The sequence below is a fragment of the Alexandromys fortis genome, unplaced genomic scaffold (assembly GCF_014885135.2).
Source record: "Alexandromys fortis isolate MF-2015 unplaced genomic scaffold, M_Fortis_MF-2015_v1.1 scaffold_7, whole genome shotgun sequence".
NCBI lineage: Eukaryota > Metazoa > Chordata > Mammalia > Rodentia > Cricetidae > Alexandromys > Alexandromys fortis.
The window spans coordinates 1560967-1586854 of NW_026067920.1; the positions used below are offsets into that span (position 1 = coordinate 1560967).

Sequence of the window (25888 nt, forward strand, 5' to 3'; positions counted from 1 at the left end):
TAGAATGCTCTTGGCTTGGGTTCCATCCACTCTGGGGTTGGGAGGCAAGCAGGTGAAGATTGAGTCTGGATTCTGGATTCTGGATCCTACACAGGTGACTTAGAGGGTGAGAAAAAATCCATAAGAATGTAAAATATAGAATTAACTGCAAGAGAAAATCTGTATGAGCCTGGTCTACAAGAGCTAGTTCCAGGACAGGCTCCAAAGCTACAGAGAAACCCTGTCTTGAAAAACCAAAACCAAGCCAAACCAAACCAAACCAAAACACAAAAACAAAACCCCAAAACCAACAACAACAACAAAAAAGCCATATGATCTGGGAAGTGGTGGCATTTACCTTTAATCCCAGCACTTGAGAGGTAGAGGCAGGCAGATCTCTGTAAGTTCAAGGCCAGCCTGGTCTACAGAGCAAGTTCTAGAATAGGCTCCAAAACTACGTAGAGAAACCCTGTCTTAAAAAAACCAAAACAAAACAAAAAAACCCCAATGGAAAAACAAACCAAAACCCCTGTGTGAGGCACCGTGTTGGCTAATACTCAGGCCTAGGCTTACCTAGTAAACAAGCACTCAGGCACTGGTGAGAACCTGGCTGGCTGGGCTGGCTGGGCTGGCTTCTGGGCTATCTTAAGTTCTCCAAGGCAGGAAGACTCACCCTAACAGTGGGAGGCACCATTCCCTGAGCTCGAATCCTGAGCGGCCACAGACACCTCTCTGCGTCCTGACTGTGGATGCAATGTGGGCAGCCCCCTCAGGCTCCTGCTGCCATGCTTTCCTCGCCACCACAGACTGCAGCCCCGACCTGTGAGCCAACATGAACCCTTCTCCCGCAAACAGGTGCTTTAACCACAGCTACAGGAACATAACTAATCCAGAAAGCTGGCACCAGGGAGCCGGGCTGTTGCTGTGATGAACCTGACCTCTCGGCCCTTAGGCCTCTAGAGATGTAAAGGAGGAATGTGGAAAGCTTGGAGGTTTGGGCTGGACAAGCCCTTCAATGCTGTAAGCAGAGCTTAAGCTATTCTCAAAAGACAAGAACTCTAAGATAAATTTGGATGGTGGAGGCCCCGGCTCATGAAGTTACAAAGAGAACAAGGGCTCCATCAGGGGATGGGCTGGGGGACATCCACGTAGATTTGGCAAAGAATCTGGCTTTATATATAAATGTCTGTTGGGAGCTGCAGACCCTCAGACCCTGAACTTTCTATGACCTCTTGCCTGCGGAATAAACAATTTACTTTTCTGTGCTTGCAGCTGCTCTGAGCACGGAACCCTCATGAGTTCCTGATAACAAGGAAGTGGTTTCTGGTGGGCTTGCAGTGGGAGATCTGAGAGCTAGGGCATGGCCACTGATTAAGCTGCCTGGGAACACAATAAAATTGGCATTCTTGTCTCTGTATGCTCTTTAATCCCCAGGTCCTTGCCCGACCACTTTCCAGGTGGTGCAGGCACCACAAAGGTCAAAGTTTAAAGGTCATGAACTAATTTGTTTGGTGGAGGACATTCCAAGACAGAAAAGCATGTATGCTTAGTATGATTGTTTACTGCATTTATATAGGTTCACAATTTTAAAAAAAAACTAACAATTTGAGCATAAATATATTTATTTTTAAATGTGCAGTTTGTCAAGAAGAGAAAGAGTCCAAGGAAGCTAAAAGGTGCATCCGAGGCAGGAGCTGAAAGGTGACTAGGGCTGCTACAGAGACTGCCCCAGCTTTGCACTGGGAAAATAGAAAAATCTTCCCTAGGGCAAGACCTATCCGTCAAAGGCTCAAACTCATGAAAATGCAGAGTGTCTGATAGGAGAGTGCAACTGGAGGGGTTCCCTGCTCACTGCCAAGAGACCTTCCCCCTCTCCCACAAGGATCAGCCTACAGAATCTGATACAGCTGTGGTCCAAGGAGGCCAGGCTATACCTCACACAGGCAGCAGAACTTGGCAGCATCATCCACCAGGTACTGGTTTTGTAGGCATGAAATATTTGAGAGGTGGTCATGGAAGCTGGTGCCAAGATTCCAGAAAGCCACTGAAGTCAGACTGTGTGGTAGCATAACCTCCCCTACAAGGAGCCCCTGTAGGTCACTGTGTAAGCTCACAAGGTAAAGACAACATTGCAATGGAGACCCAAGGATACTGGAGATGCCAGGACCATGGGGCATCCACCAAGGAAAGCTATAGGCACGTAGTAGACCTGTCCTGAGAAAGAGGCTATGTGTACTGTGGGCAACAGATGAGTAGTTATGGCTATCTAAGCTCTTTGCTGCCCTGTTGAGTCCATCAAGGGTCCCAGGTACTGGGCATGGAGTGGACAGATTTGGTATTTACCCTGATAGTTTGGTCTTCCAAGAGATATCCTAACTTGCAAGGGATAGTTAGCTATCCCTTGCTATGTATGACTACACTCTTTCCCTCATTTCTCTGTGTCATTGTATGTTGGGAGCATTGGCTTATTTTTTATTTTACAGGTTCACAATTAAGAGATTACCTTGCATCTTAGATAAGACTTGGGCTTTAGACTTTTAAATGATGGCGGAATGTTAAAAAGACTATGGGAACTTTTGAAGTTGGACTAAACATAGCTTGTATTATGAGATGGTTATGAGCCTATGGAGATGAGAGATTTGTTTAAAAAAAAAAAAAGAATAGGCATACCTGTGAGGGATTACATGATAAAGTTAATAGCAATGTGAAGCCCCATCCTAAAAGTGGGTGGCACCATTCCCCAGGCTTCAGTCCTGGACTGCATAAAAAGGAGAAAGCTAACTGAACAAATGGCATTTATCTCTCTCTGCTTCTTGATTGTGGATGCAATTTGACTGGCCACCTCTTGTTTCCTCTGCCACGACTTCTCCAGTGTCAGGTCCCAAAGAAATCCAGGACAAACGTGTGGCAGACTTTGCCAGAGGTTTCAGAAATGACTCTTACTGTTTTCGTCTCTATCCTGGGCCTTGCAGACGCCCCCTGGCGAGGGTGAGCATTATATATCCTTCCTCTAAGGAGCTCTTCAGCAGCTAAAACAACCTCCCCCAACCCATGCTGGTACACCCACTTGCCAGTCCCAATATATCTAGTCCCTACCCACCCACTCCAGTGCAGAAACTTACGCTTAGAGTGCTTGTCACACAGGGCAGCTGCCCGCATGTCACAGAGCCGCAGGGAACCCTTGCTGCTGCTGTAGACAAAGAGGTTGCAATGGTGGGGATGGAACTCGGATGCTGTGATCACCTCCGTGAGGTCTTCCATGTTGGCTGGCTTGATGTCGACGATATCTGGGTTGGCGAGGTCAAGGGCAACAGTGAGGGCACTTTTGCTCTCTCCCTCCATAAGGCCCAGGGCAAGCCCAATCTGGTTTTTAAGACCCCCTACCCCAGCAACCAACACACCAGTCCCTGGTCCCCCAAATCACGCGTACTCACGTGGAAGACTACTGCCCAGCGCCCCTTCCCAATACCTGCCCACTGGCCCTGCAGAGCTGAACTCATACCCTCTCAGAGAAGAGTGACTGCCCAGCCCTGCAGTCACCATGGCCCTCTCCTGACAGCCCACCTCTCTCAACAACCAAAGAGAAAGGGTGCTGAGTGTGCGCTGTCACGGTGAGCTGTCCCCCACAGGCTTGTCCCCCACCAGATGATTGCCCTCCAGTCGCTGCTGCTTGGGGAGGGTCACTGGGGACAGGCCTTTGAAGGTAACACCTGCCCCTGGTTCCTGCCTTACTCTCCATCTCCTGGGCCACCCTAATATAAGCAGTCTCTGGCACACACTCCCACGGTCATGGACTATGCTCCTCCACCATGCCTTCCTTGCCCAGGTCAAACTGTGAACCCAAACCAACCCTTTCCTTCCATCAGGGGCTGTGGTCATGGAGACTCAGCAGGTGATGAACAGACACACCCACTACATGCTGGGCCATGGGCACCTTTGGTGAGTAATTTCACATCACTGCCCCACTGAACTGTGTCTGGACCATGTGCATAGGTTTGTTGCCCCAGCAGCTACTCTCCTTCTACCCACAGTATCAAGACTCTCCAGTGGAAAAATGTTCTCTGATCTCAGCCAGCCCCACATAGCTCTGACCTATGCCTTGGAGACTCCAGAACCTGGAATACAGGAATGCTGGGATATGGGTTCCTTGGGGTTGGGTGGGAACAGAGGAGAGGATTCTGGGGCCTGGAGTCACACCCCAGTCTCTGCCTGCAGGGCAAAAGAGCATTCCACAGTATTCAGGCTGTGGGCATTTAGCTGGCTACACGATAGTGGAGCCTAAGATTGGCCAGTACCTGTTGGGCATCAAAGTGGCCTACAGGCTGTAGGTGTCCGGCTAAGTGCATGGCTCTAGGACTCAAGGACTGGCCAGTGCCACTGCCTGGCTGCTGTCATGTGTCACTGGGATGGACATTATTATGTACTGAGGGTCTGTGCATTACTTCCCTCTCTCATAGCTTCAACAAAACACCTGGCAAGAGTAACTTGCGAGAGGAACATGAAGAGAACGCTGATATCACAGGCACAACAAACAACAGTTAATAAACTGGACCTCATGAGACTGAAAGGCTCCTGCAAGGCAAAGGACAGCATCAATAGACAAGATGGCAGCCTACACACTGGGAAAAGGATCTTCACCAACTCCACATCTGACAGAAGGCTAATATCCAAAAGACATAAAGAACTCAACAAACTAGACAGCAACAAACCAAACAATCCAGTTAAAAAATGGGGTGCAGAACTAAACAGAGAATTCTCAATAGAGGAACCTAAAATGGTTGAGAAACACTTAAATGGTCAACATCCCTAGCCAACAGGGAAATGCAAATCAAAACTACTTTGAGATTCCATCTTACACCTGTCAGAATGGCTAAGATCAATAACACGAGTGACAGCTCATGCTGGCGAGGATTTGAGCAAAAAAAGTGCAAACTTGTATCGCCACCATGAAAATCAATACGGCAATTCCTCAGAAAATTGGGAATTGATCTACCTCAAGAGCCAGCTATACCACTCTTGGGCATACACCCAAAAGATGCTCCATCCTATCAAGAGTATTCTCATCACTTTAAAAAAATGACATGAAATTTGCAGGCAAATGGACAGAACTAGATAAAAATCATGATGAGTGAGGTCACCCAGACCCAGAAAGACAAACATGATAAGTACTCACTTTTAGGTGGATATTAACTGTTAAGTAACTGATAATCATGCCACAATCCATAGACCCAGAGAGGCTAAGTAACAAGGAGAGCTCAAGGAGGGAATGGACAAATCTTCCTGGGAAGTGGAATAGATTCACAGGTGGACTGGGGGCAGTTGGGAATGGGAATAGGAGGGATCAGGTTGGGGGAGGGATGGAGAAAGAGAGTACTGGGAGAGATTACAGGAATTGGGGGGCACTTGGGGCTCAATGTGGAAACCTAGTGCAGTGGGAATTCGCTGGAATCTACAAGGGTGACCCTTGTGATGACTCCTAGTAATGGAGGACACGGAGCCTGAACCGCCTACCTTCTGCAACCAGGCAAGTCTTCCAGGGGTAGGACTGGGACACCAACCCAGGCACAAAACCTTTGACAATCTGCCTTGTTTGTAAGATCTGCTGGGGCAATGGTGGTACAGAATTTGTGGGAGTGACCAACCAACCAATGGATGATCTAATTTAAGGCTCACACCACAAGAGAGAGTCCATGCCCAACACTGCCTGGATGACCAGGAACTGGAGGCTAGATAGCCCAGAGACACAGGATAGAACCAAACACAACTGGCAGGAAAAAAAATCAATGAAAAGATTCCTAAGATATTATGCTATACTCATAGATCAGTGCCTAGTCCAGCTGTCCAGCTGTCATCAGATACTGCCTCCAGCAGATGATGGGAGCAGACGCAAAGACCCACAGTCAAGAGCGAGCCCATGTCAGAGGTCTCCATCAGGTCCCTCACCCAGAGCCCAATGAACCATGTGGAAGGAGGAATTGTGGGAACCAGAAGGGTTGAGGATACTGAGAGAGCACAGCCCATGGAATCAACTAAGCAGGGCTCATAGGGGCTCACAGAGACTGAAGCAGCAGTCACTGAGTCTGCATGGGTCCTCACTAGGACCTCTGCGTATGTTATAGTTGTTGGTTTGGTTTTTTTTTTGGGGGGGGACTCCTGATAGTTTTTAGGACCCCTTTCCTCTACTGGGCTGCCTGTCCAGCTTGAAGCAAGGGTTTGTAGCACTTCAGAGGCAGTTGTAGGCTCTGTTAATTTGAGGTCAGCCTGGTCTGCACAGCTCCAGGCTAGCCAGGGCGACATAGTGAGACCTTGTCTCAAAAGGGGAGAGGGAGTTCTGACTTTGTCCTTTTCACTCTTTCCAGGACCTGAGCCCAAGGAATGGTGTCACCTACATTTGAGATGCCTATTCCCCACCACCTCAACAGATGTACTCAGGGATTGGTTTCCATGGTGATCCTAAATCCAATCAAGTAGACAATCAAGATTAATCATTACAACATATCCCACTAACAAATGCACTGTGCACACTCTCCTTGCAGGTCGTGTCAGCGGGGCCTTCCAGATACCCTCAACTAGGACCCCTCCATGTGACAGCACTCCTGGCTTCCCCTGGTGGTCTGGAGTGCAACCCAAGTGTCCATATTAGACGCATACAAAAGAAAAACTGGCACAGAGTGCTGGGGGTGGGAGACAGGCACACACCGAGTGACTCAGTGATGGGAACAGCAGCTGCCACCAGGGACTAGAAGAGATGGTAGAGGGTAGACCACCAGAGACAGCCCTGAAAGGCAGGTGGAGCTGCAGATCAGGCGAGGGACCATCAGGCTACTGCAGAGCCAGGCTCCAGAATGACATCTGTGGTCCTTGGTCAAGGACACAGGAAATATGAGCCACACGGGCCTCCGCAGCATTGTCAGGCTGTAGGGACTTTTATAGGCTGTCCTTCATCTCCTGTCACCAAAGACACTGCCTGATCTCCCGAAGCTCAGCCTGGGTCATGTTATCACTTTGGACGGGTGAGTTGCGAAAAGAAGGGGCTGGGTGTCCCATGGCTTCCATTCACTGAGTCTCAGCATCCATGCTATGCAGTGATGGGGACTGAGGGCCACTCCTCCTTCACAGGAGAGTCTCTGCTAACCATCCACTGAGTCTGAACTGCAAGCTGGAGAATCATTGACTTGTCTAACAAAATACCAAGCAAGAAGTAGGCACACTGACCAGAGAACCAACACCAACCCCCTTCACATGGGCATTCATGGAGACACTGGGAAAGAAGCTAGGCTGGCAACGATGAACTGGGCCTCCAGACATAGCCCTGGGTATATAACAGCATGGAGCCCATCCCTGAAGAAAGCAGGGGGCTGGGGTGAGCAGAGCCACACCCAGAGCCACACGTGGAGCTGTAGAGGAAGGAGCCGGCTGCCAAACATCAGGGCAGGGCAAACCTCCCAGCAGCCTCAGCATGCCAAGGGCCCTGAGGTTGTGGCTATGGCTGTGACACCAAGGTGGATGCCAAGCACAAGCGGAGGTTTCATGGGGCTCCCAGACTGCACCAGGAAAAGCATGAGGCTCATCCGCATGTCTTCCCAGGAGCCTGCTCTCAAGACCAGATGTTGTCATGGCAACCAAGTAGTGACTGGAGTGAGACAAGAGGCAGCTCTGCCAAAACCCTGCAGAAGGGCCTCCTTTGTGGAGCGCCCCCAAGGCCTTCTGCACATAGAAGTGGTCTAAAAATAGAATCGGTTTTTCTCTCCAAATGTTCTTCAGCAGATGACCGGGCTGCAAACAAGAGCTGAGGGCACTCAAGACACAGCCTGTCAAATCCAGACCCAGGTCCTGGCTGCCACGGCTCAATGCCAAAGGTGAGTGCGTCAAGACTCAGGCATCTGGCTCTCAGAATTTTGGAAGCTAGAAGTTCACTGCTAAGGTAAGGACAGAGAGTAAGTCCCCCAAGGTCCCACTGCTGGCATTTCCAGGGGTCACCTGCTCTGTTCCCTGTGTCCTTACCCTGCTGGTGTGAGGTTTCAGCATCTCCATCACCTCTTCAGCTAAGACCACCAGCTACACTGGACCCCTAGAGCTTGATTATAAACTAACAACCCCTGAACACACTGATGGCAGATCAGCGTCATCTTGGGATTCTGGACAGGGCTTCAGAACACCAATGAGGGCCACAGTGTGACGTCAGCAGCATCATAAGTCCCTGTGCAGAATAGCTCTCTGACTTACCAAGGATCACCAGCAACCACTGAGGAGCACAGAGCAGCCTCAGAAGCCAAAGGAACCCCTGCGAGCTTGACAAGAGCAAGAAAGAAAGGGATGCAAGACCCTGGCCCTGGTCTAGCCCCAGCCCAGCTCCCTGCACTCGGTATGGCCTCCAACCCTGACCTCAGCTTCCTCCTCAGGATGAATGAGCCAGAATCCTCCAGGTGACCCCTGCTCAGAGGGTATCTCATAAGCTCAGAGCCAAACCAGCTCAGCATGAGGTCACACATCTTCTGGCCCCATCCATGCCGGAAGTGAGACATCTCCAATGACTCAGCTGCCATCAGATCTGTGGAAACACCTGCAGCCCAGAGTCCAGACCCTTTTCTGCTAAGGGAGGCTCACCAGAGCTCTGCCCCAGGTGTCTGAATCTCATCCCTCTGTGGCCTGGCATCAGTAGCCACAGGGAGGCAGCATGGTTCCCCAGTGAACCTGTCCGTCAGAGAGGAGGCTGCTTTAAATACTAGTTTTCCCTAAGCTACCTCTGGGTCTTTAGCACATGACACACACCCCTTCCTCCAGAGAACAAGCCAGGCATCTCTTGTCACCGGCTTACCAGGCACTTTCAAAATAGAGCCACACACAAGTTGGATACAGTTCCACAACAACCACGTTAGTTCCCTAGTTCCCACAGGGCCACCAGTCCACTGACTGCTCCCTGTCCACTCGAGTTCCCACAGGCCCACCAGTCCACTGCTCCCTTCCACTCGAGTTCCCACAGGCCCACCAGTCCACTGCTCCCTTCCACTCGAGTTCCCACAGGCCCACCAGTCCACTGACAAGCTCCCCTTCCACTCCCTCTCAGCAGCCCAGGTTCTCTGGTCAATAATCCCATTCACTTTCACACATGTCATCTGCTCCAGGCCCACGGATTCACATGGCAAAGGCCCCCCTTGGTTTCTTCTCTGCCAACCTGCTGCCTATGACCCACGGCATATGCTGGTCTGTGTCCAAGACCCCAGTACTGGTCACGAAAGACTCCTGCATGCCAGGGCCTTGCGTACCCAGTGCCAGTTTCAAGCATGTCAGTGGGTATTTGATAAACACCTGCGGGTGAGTGCTGTGCTCTTCAGCAAGGGTGAGCATAATTCCTGTATTCTGTGGAAAGGAAGCCAGTGACAAAGAGACAGGTCTCAGTGCTGGAGTCACTAACACTTTCCTCATTCATGACTAACTTGTTCTAATGTCCTGTGGCCACACAGGTTCAAAGACAGTTACAACTCAGCCCAAAACGATGAAGTCAACATTTTTTACTGTCTCCATTCCATAGCAGCTATGGCCTTCCTTGACCCTCACTCTCTCCCAGGAGATACTTGTCATCTATGAGCTCAGACGCTATGACTCAGGTCCCTTACTGGAAAGGTCTGGTGACAGTGTCTGCCTCACTGAGTGAGCCCAGCACGTAAAACTTGACTTTGCATGGCTGTCATTAGTAGTCCCCACAACAGTGAAAAGGTAGCAACCTGCCCTTCCTAGACTGGCCCTGACCTTCCCCAGCTTGGTGCATCCTGTAGGTGGCCCTCTCCTTAGCAGGCCGCAGGAGGGGCAGTGCTCAGTCCTTAGCTTGTTCTGACACCAGGACTCCATTTCTGCCTGGCTTCAGACACCCAAGTCTCTGATACCCCAGTTGTCACTCTACATCCAGGGTGACACACATTGGACCAACACAAGGGAATGCAACCTCTAGGCAGCTGTCCTGGGGGGGTCAGCCTCCTCTCCTCCAGGGCATGGTGTCTCTAGCTCTCTTGCTCCTTCATGGTTCTTATGGGAGACCACTGCTACCCTAAGGAGGCATGGGGTGTGACGGAGCCTTCACAGAAGCCATGTCCTTTAAGTGTTCATAAACAGACACCTTGTGATCCCACACCTTGCCTCCTTTACACTCTAGGTGGGACAGTTCTTCAGTGAGGAAGTCGCCAAGCCTGAAGCCCCAGAAGTCAGTATGCTTATAAACCAGGTCAAGCCAAGGATACTAAAGCTCCTATCAGTGATGGCCAGGTGCCAGAGGTTGATGCGCAGGTCATCCGCCGACATGTATGTCTCACAGTCGCTGTTGACTGAGATGGAGTTGATATGGTAAGTGTGGCCATTGGCAAAGATCCTCCTCGGGCTCACCTCTACCATCAGGTCCATGGGCTTCAGCACAGGCACCTGCAGAGCAGAGGCAGGCAGAGTCACGTGGGACAAGTGTCGGGAGACACATAATCTTTTTTCTCTCAAGGCAGGGTTTCTCTATGTAGCCCTGCCTGTTCTGGAACTCGTTCTGTAGATCAGGGTGGCCTTGGACTCATAGAGATCCTCCTGCTTCTGCCTCTCGAGTGCTGGAATTAAAGGTGTGTGCCACCACTGCCTGGCAGAGGACTCACTATCTTCACGGGAGACTGGATCACTCATTCGGGAGCCGGGTGCGAAATAAACAGTCACGGTGTGAGATAAGTGATCACAGATGGCAAATGGCCTTCACCTGCCCGGCTCATGCAGCATGTTCTATCTATATAGCTGTTCAACTGTGAGGTTTTCAAAGTTTCCTGGCCTGTACAAGGGGCTCAGGTGGTAAACCTGACCCACCTCACATGAACTGAAGTGCCTAGCAAGTGTGCACGCACAAGTGTACACGGACACACTCTCTCTCTCTCTCTCTCTCTCTCTCTCTCTCTCTCTCTCTCTCTCTCTCTGTCTCTCTCTCTCTTTCTCTCTCCTCTTCTCTTTCTCATTCCTTTTATATTTTATGTGTATGAGCATGTTGAGTGCATGTATGCATATACACTATGTGTGTGCCTGGTACCCAGGGAGGTCAGAAGAGGGCATCGAATCCCTTAGGACTAGAGTTATAGAGAGCTGTAACCTATAAGCTGCGGTGTAGGTGCTGGGAGCCAACCCAGGTCCTCTGCAAGAAGAGCAAGTGCTCTTAACCACTGAGCTATCGCTCCAGCCCTCAGAACTCTTTCTTGCGAGTTCCACATTCTGCTGAAGGATGCAAGCTCTAATGCCTTTTAATTAAGCAGGACAAACATCTACTTTGGCACAACTCTACAGCGCCACCTTCTGGACTTCACCGCACCAAAGATCTAGCCCAACTCCCTCCCCCCAATAATAGCCCAGGGCTGGGGAGCACTGAGCTCAATTTAGTAACTGTAGGAGAAGTGTGGCGATACACTGGGCCTCCGTTTCTCCTTTCTGTGTGGGCATTTTCTGACTTGCTATCCCCCTCAACCGCAGGTGAAGAGCCCTTCACAGACAAAGCCCACCACACCAGGCCAGTAAGGAAGCAGCCAGGGTGTATGCTGTATAGTGGATTAAAATTTTTCATCTTGGGGAGAATTCTGAAGACATAGGATATAAAAGGGAAGTGAAACAACAGGCTATTTTAGGACAGGATGCTTACAAGGAGGTGAAAGAACAGGATGTTCTAAGTTCTCGACCTCTGGGTCGACACCCCTCTGGGGGTCACATGGCCCTCTCACAGGATCACCTCAGATCTCCTGTATATCATGTATTTACATTATGATTCATAACAGTTGTGAATTACAAAATTACAGTTATGAAGTAGCAACAAAAATTAGTTTATGGTTGGAGGTCACTACAACGTGAGGAACTGTACTAAAGGTCACAGTGTGGGGAAAGTTGAGAACTCCTGGTCTAAGGGGAGGTGAAACACTTCCATCCTGCAGGAAAGCTCCTTCTGGACAGTAGATAAACAACCCATGATAGCTTCAGGAAGTCCCTGAAACTGACCAGGTTCGCCGAGTCCCTCCCTTTCCAGGAGCATATAAACAGGAAAGCCTGCCAAGAGTCGCTCTCCAACGAGCTGAGCTGCTCGGCCCAGAAAAGGCTTGGGCTGGCAGCCTGAAGAGGCTCAGACCAGCCGAGTCACCTGGAAAGGGCACCTGTCGAGCTGCCTGCAGGCTGTGTAGTGTGCTCCAGGTCCCCAGCTTTGTGAGCTGTCACCATGCTGGGGTAGACTTTGCTGAGGTATCTGTTTATCACTCATTTCTGCTCCTGGAAGTAATCCCAATAAAACTCATTGATATGGTTAGGTGTGGGGGCACATGCCTTCAACCCCAGCACTTGGGAGACAGAGGCGGGAGGATCTACGTGAGTTTGGGACCAGTCTGGCTCATAAAGCGAGCTCCAGGACAGTCAGAGCTGTTACACAGAGAAACCCTGTCTCCAAAAGCAAAACAAACAAACAAAACCAATAATAATAATAATAATCTCGTTGTTACACCATGGTGGACTTGGTAATATCGGTACTTTGGTCTGTCTTTGGTTCGCCATCTGGATATGTAGATGTTTGCTCATCACCCCAGGAAGAACGTCACAACAGTATGGCTCTGGCCCTGGCACCGAGAGTCCTAAACATCTCATGGCTTAGGAGGACATAAATGCCAAACATTCTGTTCATGAAGCTCACCTGCAGCGATGTCACCGTGGACAGGTCTTTTAATTTCCCCTCCTCATCCTTCAGGTTGTAGCCCTCTGGCCTCTTGTCTCGTTCGGTGATCTTCCATAATTTAATAGTTTTATCTTTAAGAATAGAACAGGAAGAATAAGGCACCCTGTCACAGCCAGGTCAGCCCAGCCCAGGTCTGTCACAGCCAGAGGGACAGTGACATATATGTACCTCAGGAGTCACCCCACAGCCCTGCTCTCACACAGCCAGGCTCTCCCTCCCAACGCCTTACACAGAATACCTCTGCTCTATCCTCAGCCCATCTTTCCGAGTCCCTGGCAGGGGATGTTGCTAGGTCAAAGGGCACGGTCCTTGCAAGGATCACTACTGACCTCTACATTGAGTCTGTACCACTGTGTCTTCCTGAGAGGAGGGCAGCCTCCCTGCCATTGCTAGCTCAGTGGTACCTGCCACCCAGAAGCCAGTTCCAGGAGCCTCTCTTTTCTGCACTCCTCTTACACCTCACAGGAGGAAGCGCAGGTGATGGTAACCTTATGGCTCACCTTGGCTGTGCCAGACACCATCCAAAATACATTGTCTCTTGCTAGGAAGGGTCTTTCAGATGCAACTAAAATTTAAATCCGGCAAGCAGATACGCTGCCATCAGGAGATGGGCCTTTTGTCACTGCCTCTGTCAGCAGACATCCTCCAGGTTTGAGCTGTGCGCTGCTGGCCTCACAATCACAGGGGCAAGTTCCTCTCCATCTCCCTCGTTCCCTCTCTCCTCTCTCTGGCTTCTCCAGAGAACCCTGATAACCTCAGCAGTCAAAAGAAACAACAGTTTAAGCATGGGAAGGATTGAGAGGTTTCAGACGGGGCCTTCTATAAGGGTCTTCAGTCTTCTGTAAGGACAGGGCGGAACTGGGGTATAGGGGATCTATAAGTTTTGTGGGGCTAAGAAGTGGGTGACTCCCATGGCTGGCCTTTCTTCCAGAATGGCAGGACGTTATTTTTGAAGACATATATGCATGCATGGGTGCTCACATGTGTGCATACACATGTGCGTGAGGGTACACACACACACACAAGCTTAGTACCATCTTTGCATGCGCCCGGTCCCATGTCACTATCCACCCACTCTCACACAGGACAAAGACCCCAGAGTACAGGTGTGCTGAGCTGATCCCAGCCAGGCCTCCGGGAGGCCAGCTAGATCCTGTTCTCTCAAAGCCCGGCAGAGATGCACAGACAGAATGACAAGTGTCCTGTCAAGGGATGGTCCAGCAGAGGTGAGACATCAGGACAGGCTTCACGGGGACGGAGAGGAGAGGAGGAGGGAAGTCACCACGTGAGAGACTGTGGTGGGGGTAGAAGCTGAGTCATTCTCAGGAAGCCATTGAAGCCCCCTCAGTATTAAGACTTCCTCAAGGAACGCAGAGGTGACGCCATCTTGCCAGCCCCCCTCAGGCTCACACACACAGCTTTACTCTTCTCAGAGCCGGATGGATATAAAATCTCATAGCCCCAGAAGGGAGCTGAGACCCCTGGGCAGTGCAGACCAAGGCTGATGAAGGTAAGACCACATGTCCCAGTCCACAGAGCTGGCCTGGACCCAAGTCTGCCCCACCAGACTCCTGGCCCGGGCTCATGGACTAAGGAGGGGAAGGAGGATAGCAGGGCAAGTGTGGGAACTAGGTGGTCAGGAGGGGCTGGGAGGCCTAGACCCTATCTAGAGGTGGCAGTCAGAGCTGGCATGTAGCAACAGCTTTCTGACATCACAGCATGTCTTGAAGCATGACAAAGGCCAGCCACCTGTCTATTCTCCCCACCACTCAGGGCAGCTCCAGGCTGATTTGTGGCTCTGAATGAGAATTCAGTTTGTATCTGGTGGTCTCTGGTTTCTGGCTCTGGTCCCTGTTTCTGGAATATTCAACTTCACCTCTACCTTGAAAAAAATCCTTGACCATTGTATTTACAATGAGGGGAGATTCGTGATCAGCCAGGGAAAGCTGAAGAGAATGGCCTGGTCGTCACTAAAGCTACAGAGAAAGCAGGAAGCCTGTGTGAGGTCAGGCTGGCCCCACCGCCAGGCCTCACCATTGGTGGACAGCAGCGAGTGCGCGGCATTCTGCTGCGGGAGCCATTTGATCTTGTTGATCTTCTCCTCGATCTCCAAGCTCTTCAGGTAGTCAAACTCGGGCTCGTGGCTCTGGAAGGTGCTGTATACATCGTACTCACCCTGGCTGTGAGGCGCGTTCTTACTCTGCAGGGAAACCCAAAGGTGGATGAGCCACAGGAGCAGCCAGGGCGATGGAGGCAGACATGAAACGGGGCTGAATTCGCCTTGCAGTGAGGGTGCTATCCACACCACCAAAGGAATATGCTAGTGCAAGTGTACTCGTATTGCAGGTGTGTGTGTGTGTGTGTATAGGGTGGGTATGTGCAGGTGTGTGTGTGTACACAGGGTGGGTGTGCAGGTGTGTGTGTGTGTGTGTGCAGGGATATGTGTACAGGCTGTATTGCAGGGGTGTGTGTTTGTGTATAGGGGACATGCAGGCAGGTGTATATGTGTGTATAAGGACGTAGGTATGCATGCATGTGTGTGAGCACGCATACAGGGACAAGAGACAACCTTAGATGTCATCCTTGGAACACTGTCCACCCTCTTTGAGGCAGGGTTTCTCATTATCCTAGACCTCACCAATCAGACCAGCAAGCCTTGGGGGGCCTGCCTGTCTCCGCCTCTCCAAAACTGGAATCACAGGCACATGTATTTTTTATGTCAGTTCTGGGGATCAAACTTAGGTCTTCATGCTTGTGAGGCTAGGGTTCACCCAATGCATCCACGACATGGCCACCATTCACCCTGATGAGACCAGATGCTAATGTCAAGGCTCTACCTACCCTCATCTGTCTGGCCCTAACCCTGCTCCCCATGATGGCATTTTGGGCTGCAGAGTTCCTGCTATGAATCTCCTTTCAGTGGAGAAACCCAAACGCTGAGTGTTAGACCTGCCATAAACACCGGGGATCACTTTTCCAGCAGACAAGTCAAGTTTCTATGACAACATGAAATCACAGCTGGGAACAAGTGAAAATGGCCAGCCAAGCCCGGCGTCAGGCTTTTCTGTTCATTTTGAAAGTGTCTATTTTTAGGTCCCCATCTCTGTCTTGCGTTAGGATCTGTTTGAAAATCCTTCCACGTCTTTTGCCTCCTCTTCCCATGAGCGCGAGTTGCGAAAATGTCAGCAGGACCAGCGGGAGGAGACAAACGGAAGGAGAAAAGCCAGAACCTCTGAGCTCATTTCTCTTTGCAGCGGGCAGCACCATGGCTGACGCTGATGTGGGACGGTCGCTCTGCCTTGCGACACCTGTGCGCATCAGGCTGTCCCTCGCCTGCCCTTGCTGAGCTATTTTAAGCCCTCTGTGCTGCGCTTCTTGAGCTGTCAGAGGAAGGGTGACAGCGGGTCTCTGCCTGGAGGGGTGGCAATGCGGGGTTGCATGCGCTATGAAGCACGGGGACGGCGCTCAAGGGGACAAAGATGGCTTCAGCTCCTCTCTCTAGCCTTGCCTCCCTTGAGCTTCTCCTTTCTCCCCTCCCTGGTTTCTCAACATTCAGTGGTGAGAGGCCCCTGGCTGGGGTGGTACATGACCAGGCAGCAAGAGCCTGGCAGGTTTCCATGGGGCTGGCTGCTGATTGGCCTGTCTGTAAATGGGTGTGCATCTGTACCCTCGGGGACCAGCAAGAAGGAGCCAAGGCAGAAACCATATGGAAATGGACCGCTCAGCCCAGTGTCTGCCTGAAGTGTTTCAGAAATGACCTCCTGGGGGGATGGTCTCAGGTTGTTCTTGGCATATTCAGAATGCTACTGCATAGCAACCGGGGAGGACAGAGGCACAGATGGAGACTTGCTTGAAGGGTGGAGGCCTGCGCAAAACGTGCCAGGGTCAGCAGAGTGCTGGATGGGGTGGTGGTGGTGGTTTCCCCTCCTAACACAGGCAGGGTAGGTTCTCCTGGGGGCTCGTTGGTTTGCCTGGAACTGCAGCCTTGTCAGTGAACAGTCAACAAACTCCTGTTGAGTGGGGCGGGGGTGGGGGGACTCAGAGCATAACTTTAGGAGCTGACCCAGTCCAACTGCCAGGTCCATCCTTTTCCCCGCAGCCCCAGGGACCTTGTGACAGAGGGGAGCCAGTGAGGGACTGGATGGAACACTGGGCAAGGTGGACCAGAAATTCTACTCAGAAAATGGTCTGCACCCTGCCACACCTACACCTGCCTGACCCCACCCTCACGCCCGCATTCTAGCCATCTGCCCGTCCTCTTCCGACCTCCCTCGTGACCCCTCCACACACGTACCTCAGGTTCCCGCTGGAAGATAACCACGCGGCCACCCTTGTCGCCTGTGGCCAGCAGTTCCCCAGTGTGGTTGAACTCGACAGTGGAGATGATGTCAGCTTGAGGGAGCAACACAGAAAGCATCTTCAGACCACCGCGTTATCCCACAGAGGCATCAGTACAGGGCTCTGCAGACCCCACAACCCTGGGGGCCCATGGAGCAGGCGGGAGCCCAGGTGAACAGAGCATGCTGAGGATCTCCACCCTCCTGCAGGAGTGTGTGACTCTTCCCTATACCCTGTCCCTCACACGGCATCAGGCAGGCTTCCTCCTGTGCTCAGCAGGTAACTAGTACACATCTGACACTTAGGCTGGGTTCCAGGCCCAGGGGACAGGACTGGGGACAGTGTGGGGCCTTGCTGAGGGCCTTGCTGAGGGCCTGGGGCCTGTTGGGTATCAGAGCACGGAGGCCACCACTCCACAGCCCTGGATGCCATCGGGGCCTTCCACAAGTCAGGCTTGTTCAGCCTTGGAAGGCAGGCAAGGGAGAGCAATTTGTCTATGGGGACAGTAGGGACCAGGGGTCAAGACACGATGGCTTGCTTGTGTCTCTAATGGGCACCTTTGGGGAAACTAAGGTCTAGGCCTAAAGTCAAAGCCATTGCACTGGGACAGATAAGGAATGGGTGCAAAGTTGGGGACCACCATGGCTAGCAGACTGCCTACAAACTGGGGACAGAAGGTGACATTGAAAGCCACCTGGGTTTCTTGAACCAGGCCTCATGTTCACTCCTAACACCCGTGGCAGGCAAAAAAAAAAAAAAAAGGAGCCACTCCCCCATCAGCACAGCACAGTACCTGGTAGGGGTTGGAGTGAACTGTCTGCTCTACCTCAGAGCCTCACCTCCAGGCAGGCCTCTAGAAGGCTGAACTCAGCTTGAGACCTAGAGGCCTTCCTCATGGAGTCACCCCAGTAACTGGAGTGTCTGACCCACCTATGTGTGCAGATGTCTGATTAGAGCCCACAGTGCTCAACCCAGACTCCAGCCTCAGTATCTGGGAACGAGGGAAACACCCAGTCTATTCCCCAGCCTTCTCAGACTCTATGAAAATGGAAAATGGAGTGAAAACTGGCTTGAACATCTCAGGCAGCCAGCCACAGGGCTAGGGCCATGCTTGGAAAGGCTAGCCCCTGGCCTGGCAGAAGGAAAGTTCATCATTCTAGAAAAAGCTCCAGAGTTCACCAGCCCCAAACCCAAGACTACCCTACCACCAGGCTTTACTGGAACCCCAAAATGATCTTTGTTTTTAATTTAAACATATTACTAATATTGAAAAGATGGAAGTATCTCTGTTTTTTTAAAAAAGTGTTTCCTATATATTATGAAGCACAGAAAGTCCTGCAACATTGACCCATATGCCCAAGCAGCAACTGTTGGCAGGGCAGAGCAGAGCCTACTCCTGTGAATGGGCTCCTGGTCATTCTTCACATTCCTGGCCTGGACTTTCTCAGCACCAAAATCTCTGGCCCGAACTGTGGTAACAGGACCATCTGTGACAGCCCTCCAGGGACCCCAGTGGGGCACCAGCAGGCCTCCCTGCCTATTCTACTCTTCAGATAGTCACCAGGGAGATGCCTACACCCTTGAATCTTGGCATCTTTCCTCATGCTCCATCCACGGCAGTTCCCAAACTTGGTTTTCTTCTCTAGCTATTAGCAGTAGCAAACAGCCCCTCCCTATCCCCACAGCCAGGTCTCAGCTCAGCTTCCATGACACCCACGTCCCTGTGCTGTTCCCTGTCGGTTGCAGAATATTCGTTTAACTGTGCAAAGATGTGTTGTTTTCATTTATGCTGTGGAATATTTGTTTAACTGTGTAAAGATGTGTTGCTGTTTTACCTTGTGTTCCTAAGACACCTGATTGGTCTAATAAAAAGCTAAATAGCCAATAGCAAGGGAGGAGGTACAGGCAGGACTCCTGGGCAGGGAGATAAGGAGGAGGAAGAATTTAGGCTAGGGGGTGGGGATAAAGAAAAAGAGATGCCAGGGAGATGCTGGAGACACAAAGGAAGCAGGAAAGTAGGATAGAATGAAACAAAGGTAAAAAGCACCAAGGCAAGACATAGAAACAGGCTAAATTAAGTTAGAAGAGCTAGTGGGACAAGCCTAAGCTAAGACCGAGCATTCATTATTAATAATAAGTCTCTGTGTCTTTATTTGCGAGCTGGTTGGTGACTCAAAGAAAATGGCAATCACACCTGTCATTCAAAGGAGGGCCCGGGCCCCTCCTAAATGTTCACCTACCTCACTGTGCCCCACAGGCCGCAGGGAAACAACAGGCAGGGCCCAGCAACACCATGACTGACACTCTGATGTGTCACTTCCCTGCCCAAGGCTTCCAGCAGCCTTGTACCCCACATTCAGAGCCGTCTGCAATTGTGCACGTCAGGACCCCAGACCTTCATGTCCCCTGTGCCTGCTCCCCTCTTCAGAACTCACATGCCTCCCACCTGGACGGTAAACCCCACCTGCCCTGGCCTCTGGGCTGGTCCCTGGGATTTGCTTGGGCCTCTGAGACAATAGCCGGCGAGCTGCAGCAGGGCCAAGAGGGCCTTATACACTCAGCTCTGGCCTGCTGCCTCTGCTTTTGCCAGCAGAGGGACCTGCCCAGGCCAGTCTGCCAGTCCCCACAGGAGCAGGTGCAACAGAGCTGCTGGCCAAGCCCAGCCTGGAGCAGGCCACATACAAACCCAAACTCAGCTCTCTGCAGATGCATGACAAACTGTTTGCCAGTGATAGACACCCTCTACGCCTTATCCTGTTCTACCTCACCATCATTCCATGCCTGTCCAGAAGCCTCTTCATCCCAGCTGACATCAGTGCCCAGTCTGGACACTGGGCCTGGGTGTCCTCCCTTGACATCAGTACTGCACAGTCGCCTAGAGACTTTCTTCTCATCTTGCATATGGGCAGCCTGCTCAGTGAGCCAGCGTGCCCACCTTGTTGAACCTCTCATCCTGTGCCCTCTTTCCCTGGCCCAGGCTGTATGCAGTGTCCTTGTCTGTGTCTGGTGCCTGGCTCCATGATGGCCGAGCTCTGAGATGTACTTCAAAACCTCAGTGGCACCTGTGTCCGGTATAGTGTGTGTGTCTACCTAATACGAACCTTTTGCTTATCAAAACCTTTAATTTGAGGGTGCCGGGCTAGGACCTAGGGTTTTTACAGCCCATCATTGAGCTGTATGCCCAGCTCTAATGTGTGCCCTCCAGAGGGAGCCCCTGATGCACACTAGGCCTCTGAGATAAATGTCAGTCGTGGTAGCAACCAATTAGGGCATAGACACAGGCTGTTAGCGGAACACACCCCCTTTACATTTAAATAGAGGGGACCAGGCAAGCGCCTGCTACACTGCCCACTGACCCCATCCCTCCACACAGCACCTGCCCCGGCGCAGGGATACTCTGGGCTGACCTCAACCCTGCAGTATTGGGCTCCCAGATGAAGCAGTGGCTATTGCTACTTCACGTTAAAACTCCCTAAGGGGGAAAGAGCAGAATATAAAATTGTATATAAAATGTCTTAATTATATAGACCAGTGATCACAGCCTTGTTTTAAACAAGCAAACAAGCTGAAGTGGGGGGGGGGGTTGGAATTTCCCAGAATGTCAACAAAGCTTTATGTAGGATGGATGTAACAAAATAAATTTCCCTTCCTGATTTTGTAGATGTTCTGCAATGCAGCGACATTATTTTAATAACTTTATTAGGATGTAATCAGTACATCAAACCCGGCATATTTAATGTAGACAACTTGATGAGTTTCGGTATATACATAACGCTCGTTATTTTTATGATGGGAAAATAATGCAATTAAATTAAAATGCTGACATAACCTCACTATCCAGAGCAATTGAGGTCCACCGAGGCCGGACGGTTACCACAGTAACAGACACTAATGTCTGTGGGCAATTTACAATTTGTATGTCATTTTCATGTCCACTGCTTCCTTGGCGCCTCAAAAGCGTCCCCCACCCTACCCGGGGGAGAGATTAGTGTGACTTACAGTTGGTGGCAGGAAGACAGTGCTCCTTCCACAGGCAAAGCCGTGGGAGCTCTCCATGGACCACTCAGAAGTCTGGGTTAGCATCCTAGCTCACACAGTCAGCTGTGTGGCCTAGGTGGGGATCCCTGGCTCCTCATCTGTGCCTAGGCTGTAATGTGTGGTCTTTCTTGGAACAGAGGATAGTGAGGCAACTGCAGTGGGGAGACCAGGGAAGGAGGAGCAACGAGGGTTCTGAGAAATAATGGAAGAAGAATCTGCCTCTCAGAGAGCCACAGCCTTCTGCCATCACTGCCTCTGGCTCCTAGAAAGCACAGTAGTGCTTAGAAATGTAGGCCTACAGCCCAGCCCCTCCAGTCTCTTCCCTAGATGCGGGCTCAGGATCAATGCGTGCCCCTTAGAAGGCCTAAGCTCATGCTCCCTAGCAGTCTGTGTCCGCATTACCTCTAGTCCTGACCATGGAGGGCAGCAGGGCCTGCAGCCAATCCCATCCACTTCTCCTGGGAGCCATCTGTCTCCAGGTAGTGCTGACCTAGCCCAGGAACCCTTAATAAAGCTGGGCTTTCAAGGTGACAACTGCAAGGTCTAAACCCATGACCAAATAACAAAACCAAACTATCTGTGGTCACTGGAGGGGAACCACACACTAGGAAACCTTTGGGTCAGCAACAGTAAAAAGCTCAAGGCTTAGCCTCAGAGTGGGGACCATCTATGCCTTGAGGGCAGCCACAGACATGTGGAATGCCACTAGCCCTTGGCTATTCTGCAGAGTTGGCAGGCATGCAGGAGCGAGCAACAGGGATGGGGGACAAGGGGCCACTGGTCAGCACCCTGAGCCAGCCCAGGGTCTACCTGAGAACACCTGAGAAGTGAGAGGTGTTATCTCTGGTGGCCATACAATGATAGACTATTGCACACCACAGGCAAAGATGAGCAAAGATAGTGGCATGGGTTGGATTGCATCCCCTAGAAAGATATGGCAAAGGCTTGAACTTGGGCCCTGCAGGGAGCAGACTGCTCTGAAGGGGAGTCTTTGTAGACAGTCAAGATAAAGATATCAAGCTCTAGGAAGACCAGTTCTAAGCACAAAGACCTAACATGAAGATGGAGTAGGACACAGAGGTACAAAGACATGGGGAAGGGACCACATGATGAGAAGCAGCAGGCAGACCCTAATCTACAAGCTAAAGACTAGCAACAGCACCAGAGTTAGGAAGGGGCCCAGTGGAGTCTAGCCTGGGGCCTATAGGGGGAGCACCAATGCCACCTTGTGGATACCTGGACTTCAGCCTTCTGGCCTCTAGTGCTCAGAGGGTATGTGTCATTTGTTTTAAACTGTATAGTTGGAGATGCTGGTCCTAGAATTCATTACATTCAGGCTGTGGTGAGGTTATGTAGCCACAAGCTCTGGAAAACATAGGAATCAGCATCTGTGCCCAGGTTGGTCTTCCACATCACGCCATGTGGACCTGAGATGCCCACTGAAGTTCATCAAGGCGTGGCAACCCAGCCTGAGCTCCATTACTCCCGAGCTGTGTCTCCCCCATCTCAGCTTAGACCACGCAGGTATAAAAAGAGAAACTGTCATCCTCACTTGGCCACCATGTACCTAAGGTTTACAAACAATTCAGATGTCTGGGGCTGAGTACGGTAGGCACACCTTTAATCCCAGCACTTGGGAGGCAGAGGCAGGCAAATCTCTGCAAGTTCAAGGCCAGTCTGATCTACATAGTGAGCTCCAGGACAGCCAGGGCTATATAGAAAGACCCCAACTCTAACAAAAACAAAAGAAATTTTTTAAAAAAAAAGCCAAAACAGGGATGCAAAGGAGGCCCTACAACATGGAAACCTCAGTTCACAACTGACGGCTGGCCACAGCTATGACTCCTGGGCAAGCGTCTGTTGGACAGTAGGGAACTGACAAAACACAAGAGAAGGGATTTGTGACAGAAACGGCATCCGTATCCACCTGTCAGAATGACCAGAGCAGGCAAAGTCCCTGCAGGTAGGATGTAGCCTATCATCCTTCTCACCTTCCCCAGCCTGGACTCTTGCCCACATCCTTCATGGTGGGATCCTGTAAGCATGGTAATCTTGTGCTGAGGTCAGCATGTTCTCTGCTAATTCAAAGCCCCCCTTTCTGAAGTGTGCCTCCCCCTCTGTGGTTTCCACACACTGGGAAGCCAAGAGTGCCATCTGACTCACACTCCCATCTCCCAGAAGGTTCTAGACCCCAGCAGCATCCTAGTCCAGCCCGGGAACCACACATCTACTTCGTCCCTGTGGGATCTGACTACCGCCGTTCTACATAAATAGCATCTCACGGTGCATGTGGTCTGTGAGGTCCGAGCATACTGTACTCGTTAGTACCCAGTTGCCTTTGAGACTGTAACGCTCCACTGCCATTGTGATGGTTTTAAGACACATTCCTTATCCCTCAGGGGTTTGAGACTCTGAAAGCCACCAAACCTTGATCAGGGCTGCAGTTGCTGAGGGAGCTGGTGGGAAGTCAGAACCTACTGCCCCTTCCACTTCATAAGGACAGGGTGGAGGTGGCTGGGACCCAGACAGCCAGTTCCTCCTACCCAGGCCAGATGACTTGACCCCCGCCCATGGCATGTCTGCTGGCCAGACTGGTTCAACAACAGATGGGTCTGGAAGGCAGACAGGCAGCTGTGGATTTGCCTGTGGTCAGCACCATGTGGTCACCCTGCTGTGCCTTGAGGCCAGGCTGGATGGTGCTCAAAGCAGGAGGACACCCAGCTCTGGTTCCAGCCTCATGGCCAGGTAGACTGAGGCCAGCCTCTGGCCTCGGGACAGAACAGGGTGAAGGAGATGGAGAGAACACCCTCCGCTCACCGCCTGCTTCCCTGAACTTCCAGCCCTGGGAGGGTTTCCATGGTACCCAGCTTCTCTACCAAAGAAGATCCCAGAGTCCTTCTTGACCTGGAAGGTCTGATGGGGCGTGGAATCTGCAGAGGGACAACTCTTCCCTGTGTGCTGAGACTGGAGGGGGATCATCTGGCCAGAAGCCATCGTTAGGTACAATTAGCATGCCACCACCATCACCACTGTGCTGGCTAGGTTTATGTCAGCTTGGTAGAAGTCAGAGTTACCTAAGAGGGAACCTCAACCGAAAAAACGCCCCCATAATGTCGGGCATTTTCTTAATTCGTGATTAAGGGGGAGGGGCCCATTGTGAATGAGAACACCCTTGGGTGAGGTCCTGGGTGCTATAAGAAGGCAGGCTGAGCAAAGCCATGCCGAGTAGGGAGTGAGCAGCATCCCTCCAAGGCCTCCGCATCAGCTCCTGTTTGAGTTCCCATCCTGATTTCCTCGGTTCCATGGTCCTGGTAGACCATGATGTGGAACTGGAAGACATATAAACCCTTTCTTCTACGACTTGAGTTTTGGTCAAGGATGTTTCATTGCAGTGACAGAAACCCTAAGCTAAGACAGGCACCATCAGCATCACCACATTTCTGAGCATAAACCCTACCCCATGGCCCCCATGATACTGACACACGAATAACAGACATCTGGAGAGAGATGATGTGGGATGCTGTGCTCTGCTGGGGACCTGGGTTTGAATCTAACCTGGCCCTGAGGCATGGTTTCGGTAGTCCCAGTGACTCTGTAAAGTGGTGACAACGGCGGTGGAGGATGAGGACGCCGCCCTGTGCTGTGCCAGAGGGAGGGGCTCTGGCACTGATTTGGGCTGACCACCCAGAGAGCTGATGCTGGTTGGCTGGGGCCGGCTTTAGCCCTTCCAGCACCTGCAGTCCCCACTCAGGCTGCAGCTGTCAGGAAGGAAGTGGGGACCATGCCAATCTGGCACCATCAAGTCTCATCCCATCACTGTGTCCACCAGACCTTCCCAAGGCCTGTCTGCTCCAGGGTGGATCAGGCGCTGAGCTGTGGAGCCCTGAGTGCTGAGGTCACAGTTGGCAGGACCAGCCCATCTCTTCTACGTTTCCTGCTCCAGCTCTGGTTCAAGCCGTGACCATCAGCACCCTATCCCGACTTTCCTACAGCCTTCTGTGGATCCGATTGCCTCTAGGATACAGCCCCACCCTCTCATCACCTCCCACAATGAGCTCTGTCCTATAGCCAGGTGTCCCTTGGTGCTCTAAAAGAGACAGGCCTCTACTGATCACCCACTAAGCATCCATCGCTCACCTACTAAGCGCCAGACCTTATGCTACACAAGGATTCAGAAGTGTGCCAGGTGAGTCTGACAAGCGAGGGGCTGTCCTCACATGCTGTAAGCATTCACACAGCCCGGAACAATGCTGGCCTCTGCCCAGTTCCTCCTCTTTCCCTGCTGACGCAGCCTGGCCTGACAGATAGCAATGGAGATAGTGGCTTTGGAGAGGTCCCTCACCTGGACACCAAAGGGCCTTACACAGATGCATTGCACAATACGAGCTAACCCAGGAGCGGGTGGCTACTCCCCACCTGCTGACCTCCAGGGCCAGTACCCTCAACACCACCATGCAGGCAGGTCCCCGAGCCTTTCACCATAACATGGCCCTGCACCTTCACGGAGCTCCACCACAGCACTGGGCTTCTCAAGCCTCGTCTGTGGCTGATGACCTGGAAGGCCAAGCACGACCTTTAAAACTGGTTCCAAGCCACTGTGGTTTAACAATTGCCTTTGAAAAACTGAAACAACACAGGTGGCTTCCACAGCCAGAATAAGCGGCGAGGCCCACCCAGAACATCAACCCATACTAGCTCATGGTCAGCCCTGAATGCCAGTGTCACTCTGAGTTCAGATTCTCACCATTGCAGCACCGTGCCCTACCTATGTGGCTATCGCATGACCATTACAAAGTCCCCAGGGAGCAGCCAACA

The 25888-nt window shown here is 51.5% G+C and overlaps 1 protein-coding gene across 2 annotated transcripts in view; it reads right to left on the minus strand.

The window, feature by feature from the left end:
- The window catches only part of Ppp2r2c (protein phosphatase 2 regulatory subunit Bgamma), an 84151-nt gene that overhangs the window by 10405 nt on the left and 47858 nt on the right, over positions 1–25888 (minus strand). For both annotated transcript variants that reach the window (XM_050140854.1, XM_050140855.1), the window contains exons 2-6: positions 16992–17089; positions 14732–14897; positions 12656–12768; positions 10215–10392; positions 3102–3266 (exon numbers count right to left, since the gene is read on the minus strand). In XM_050140854.1, coding sequence (XP_049996811.1) covers positions 3102–3266; positions 10215–10392; positions 12656–12768; positions 14732–14897; positions 16992–17089 — 720 coding nt within the window. The remainder of the gene's footprint in view (positions 1–3101; positions 3267–10214; positions 10393–12655; positions 12769–14731; positions 14898–16991; positions 17090–25888) is intronic.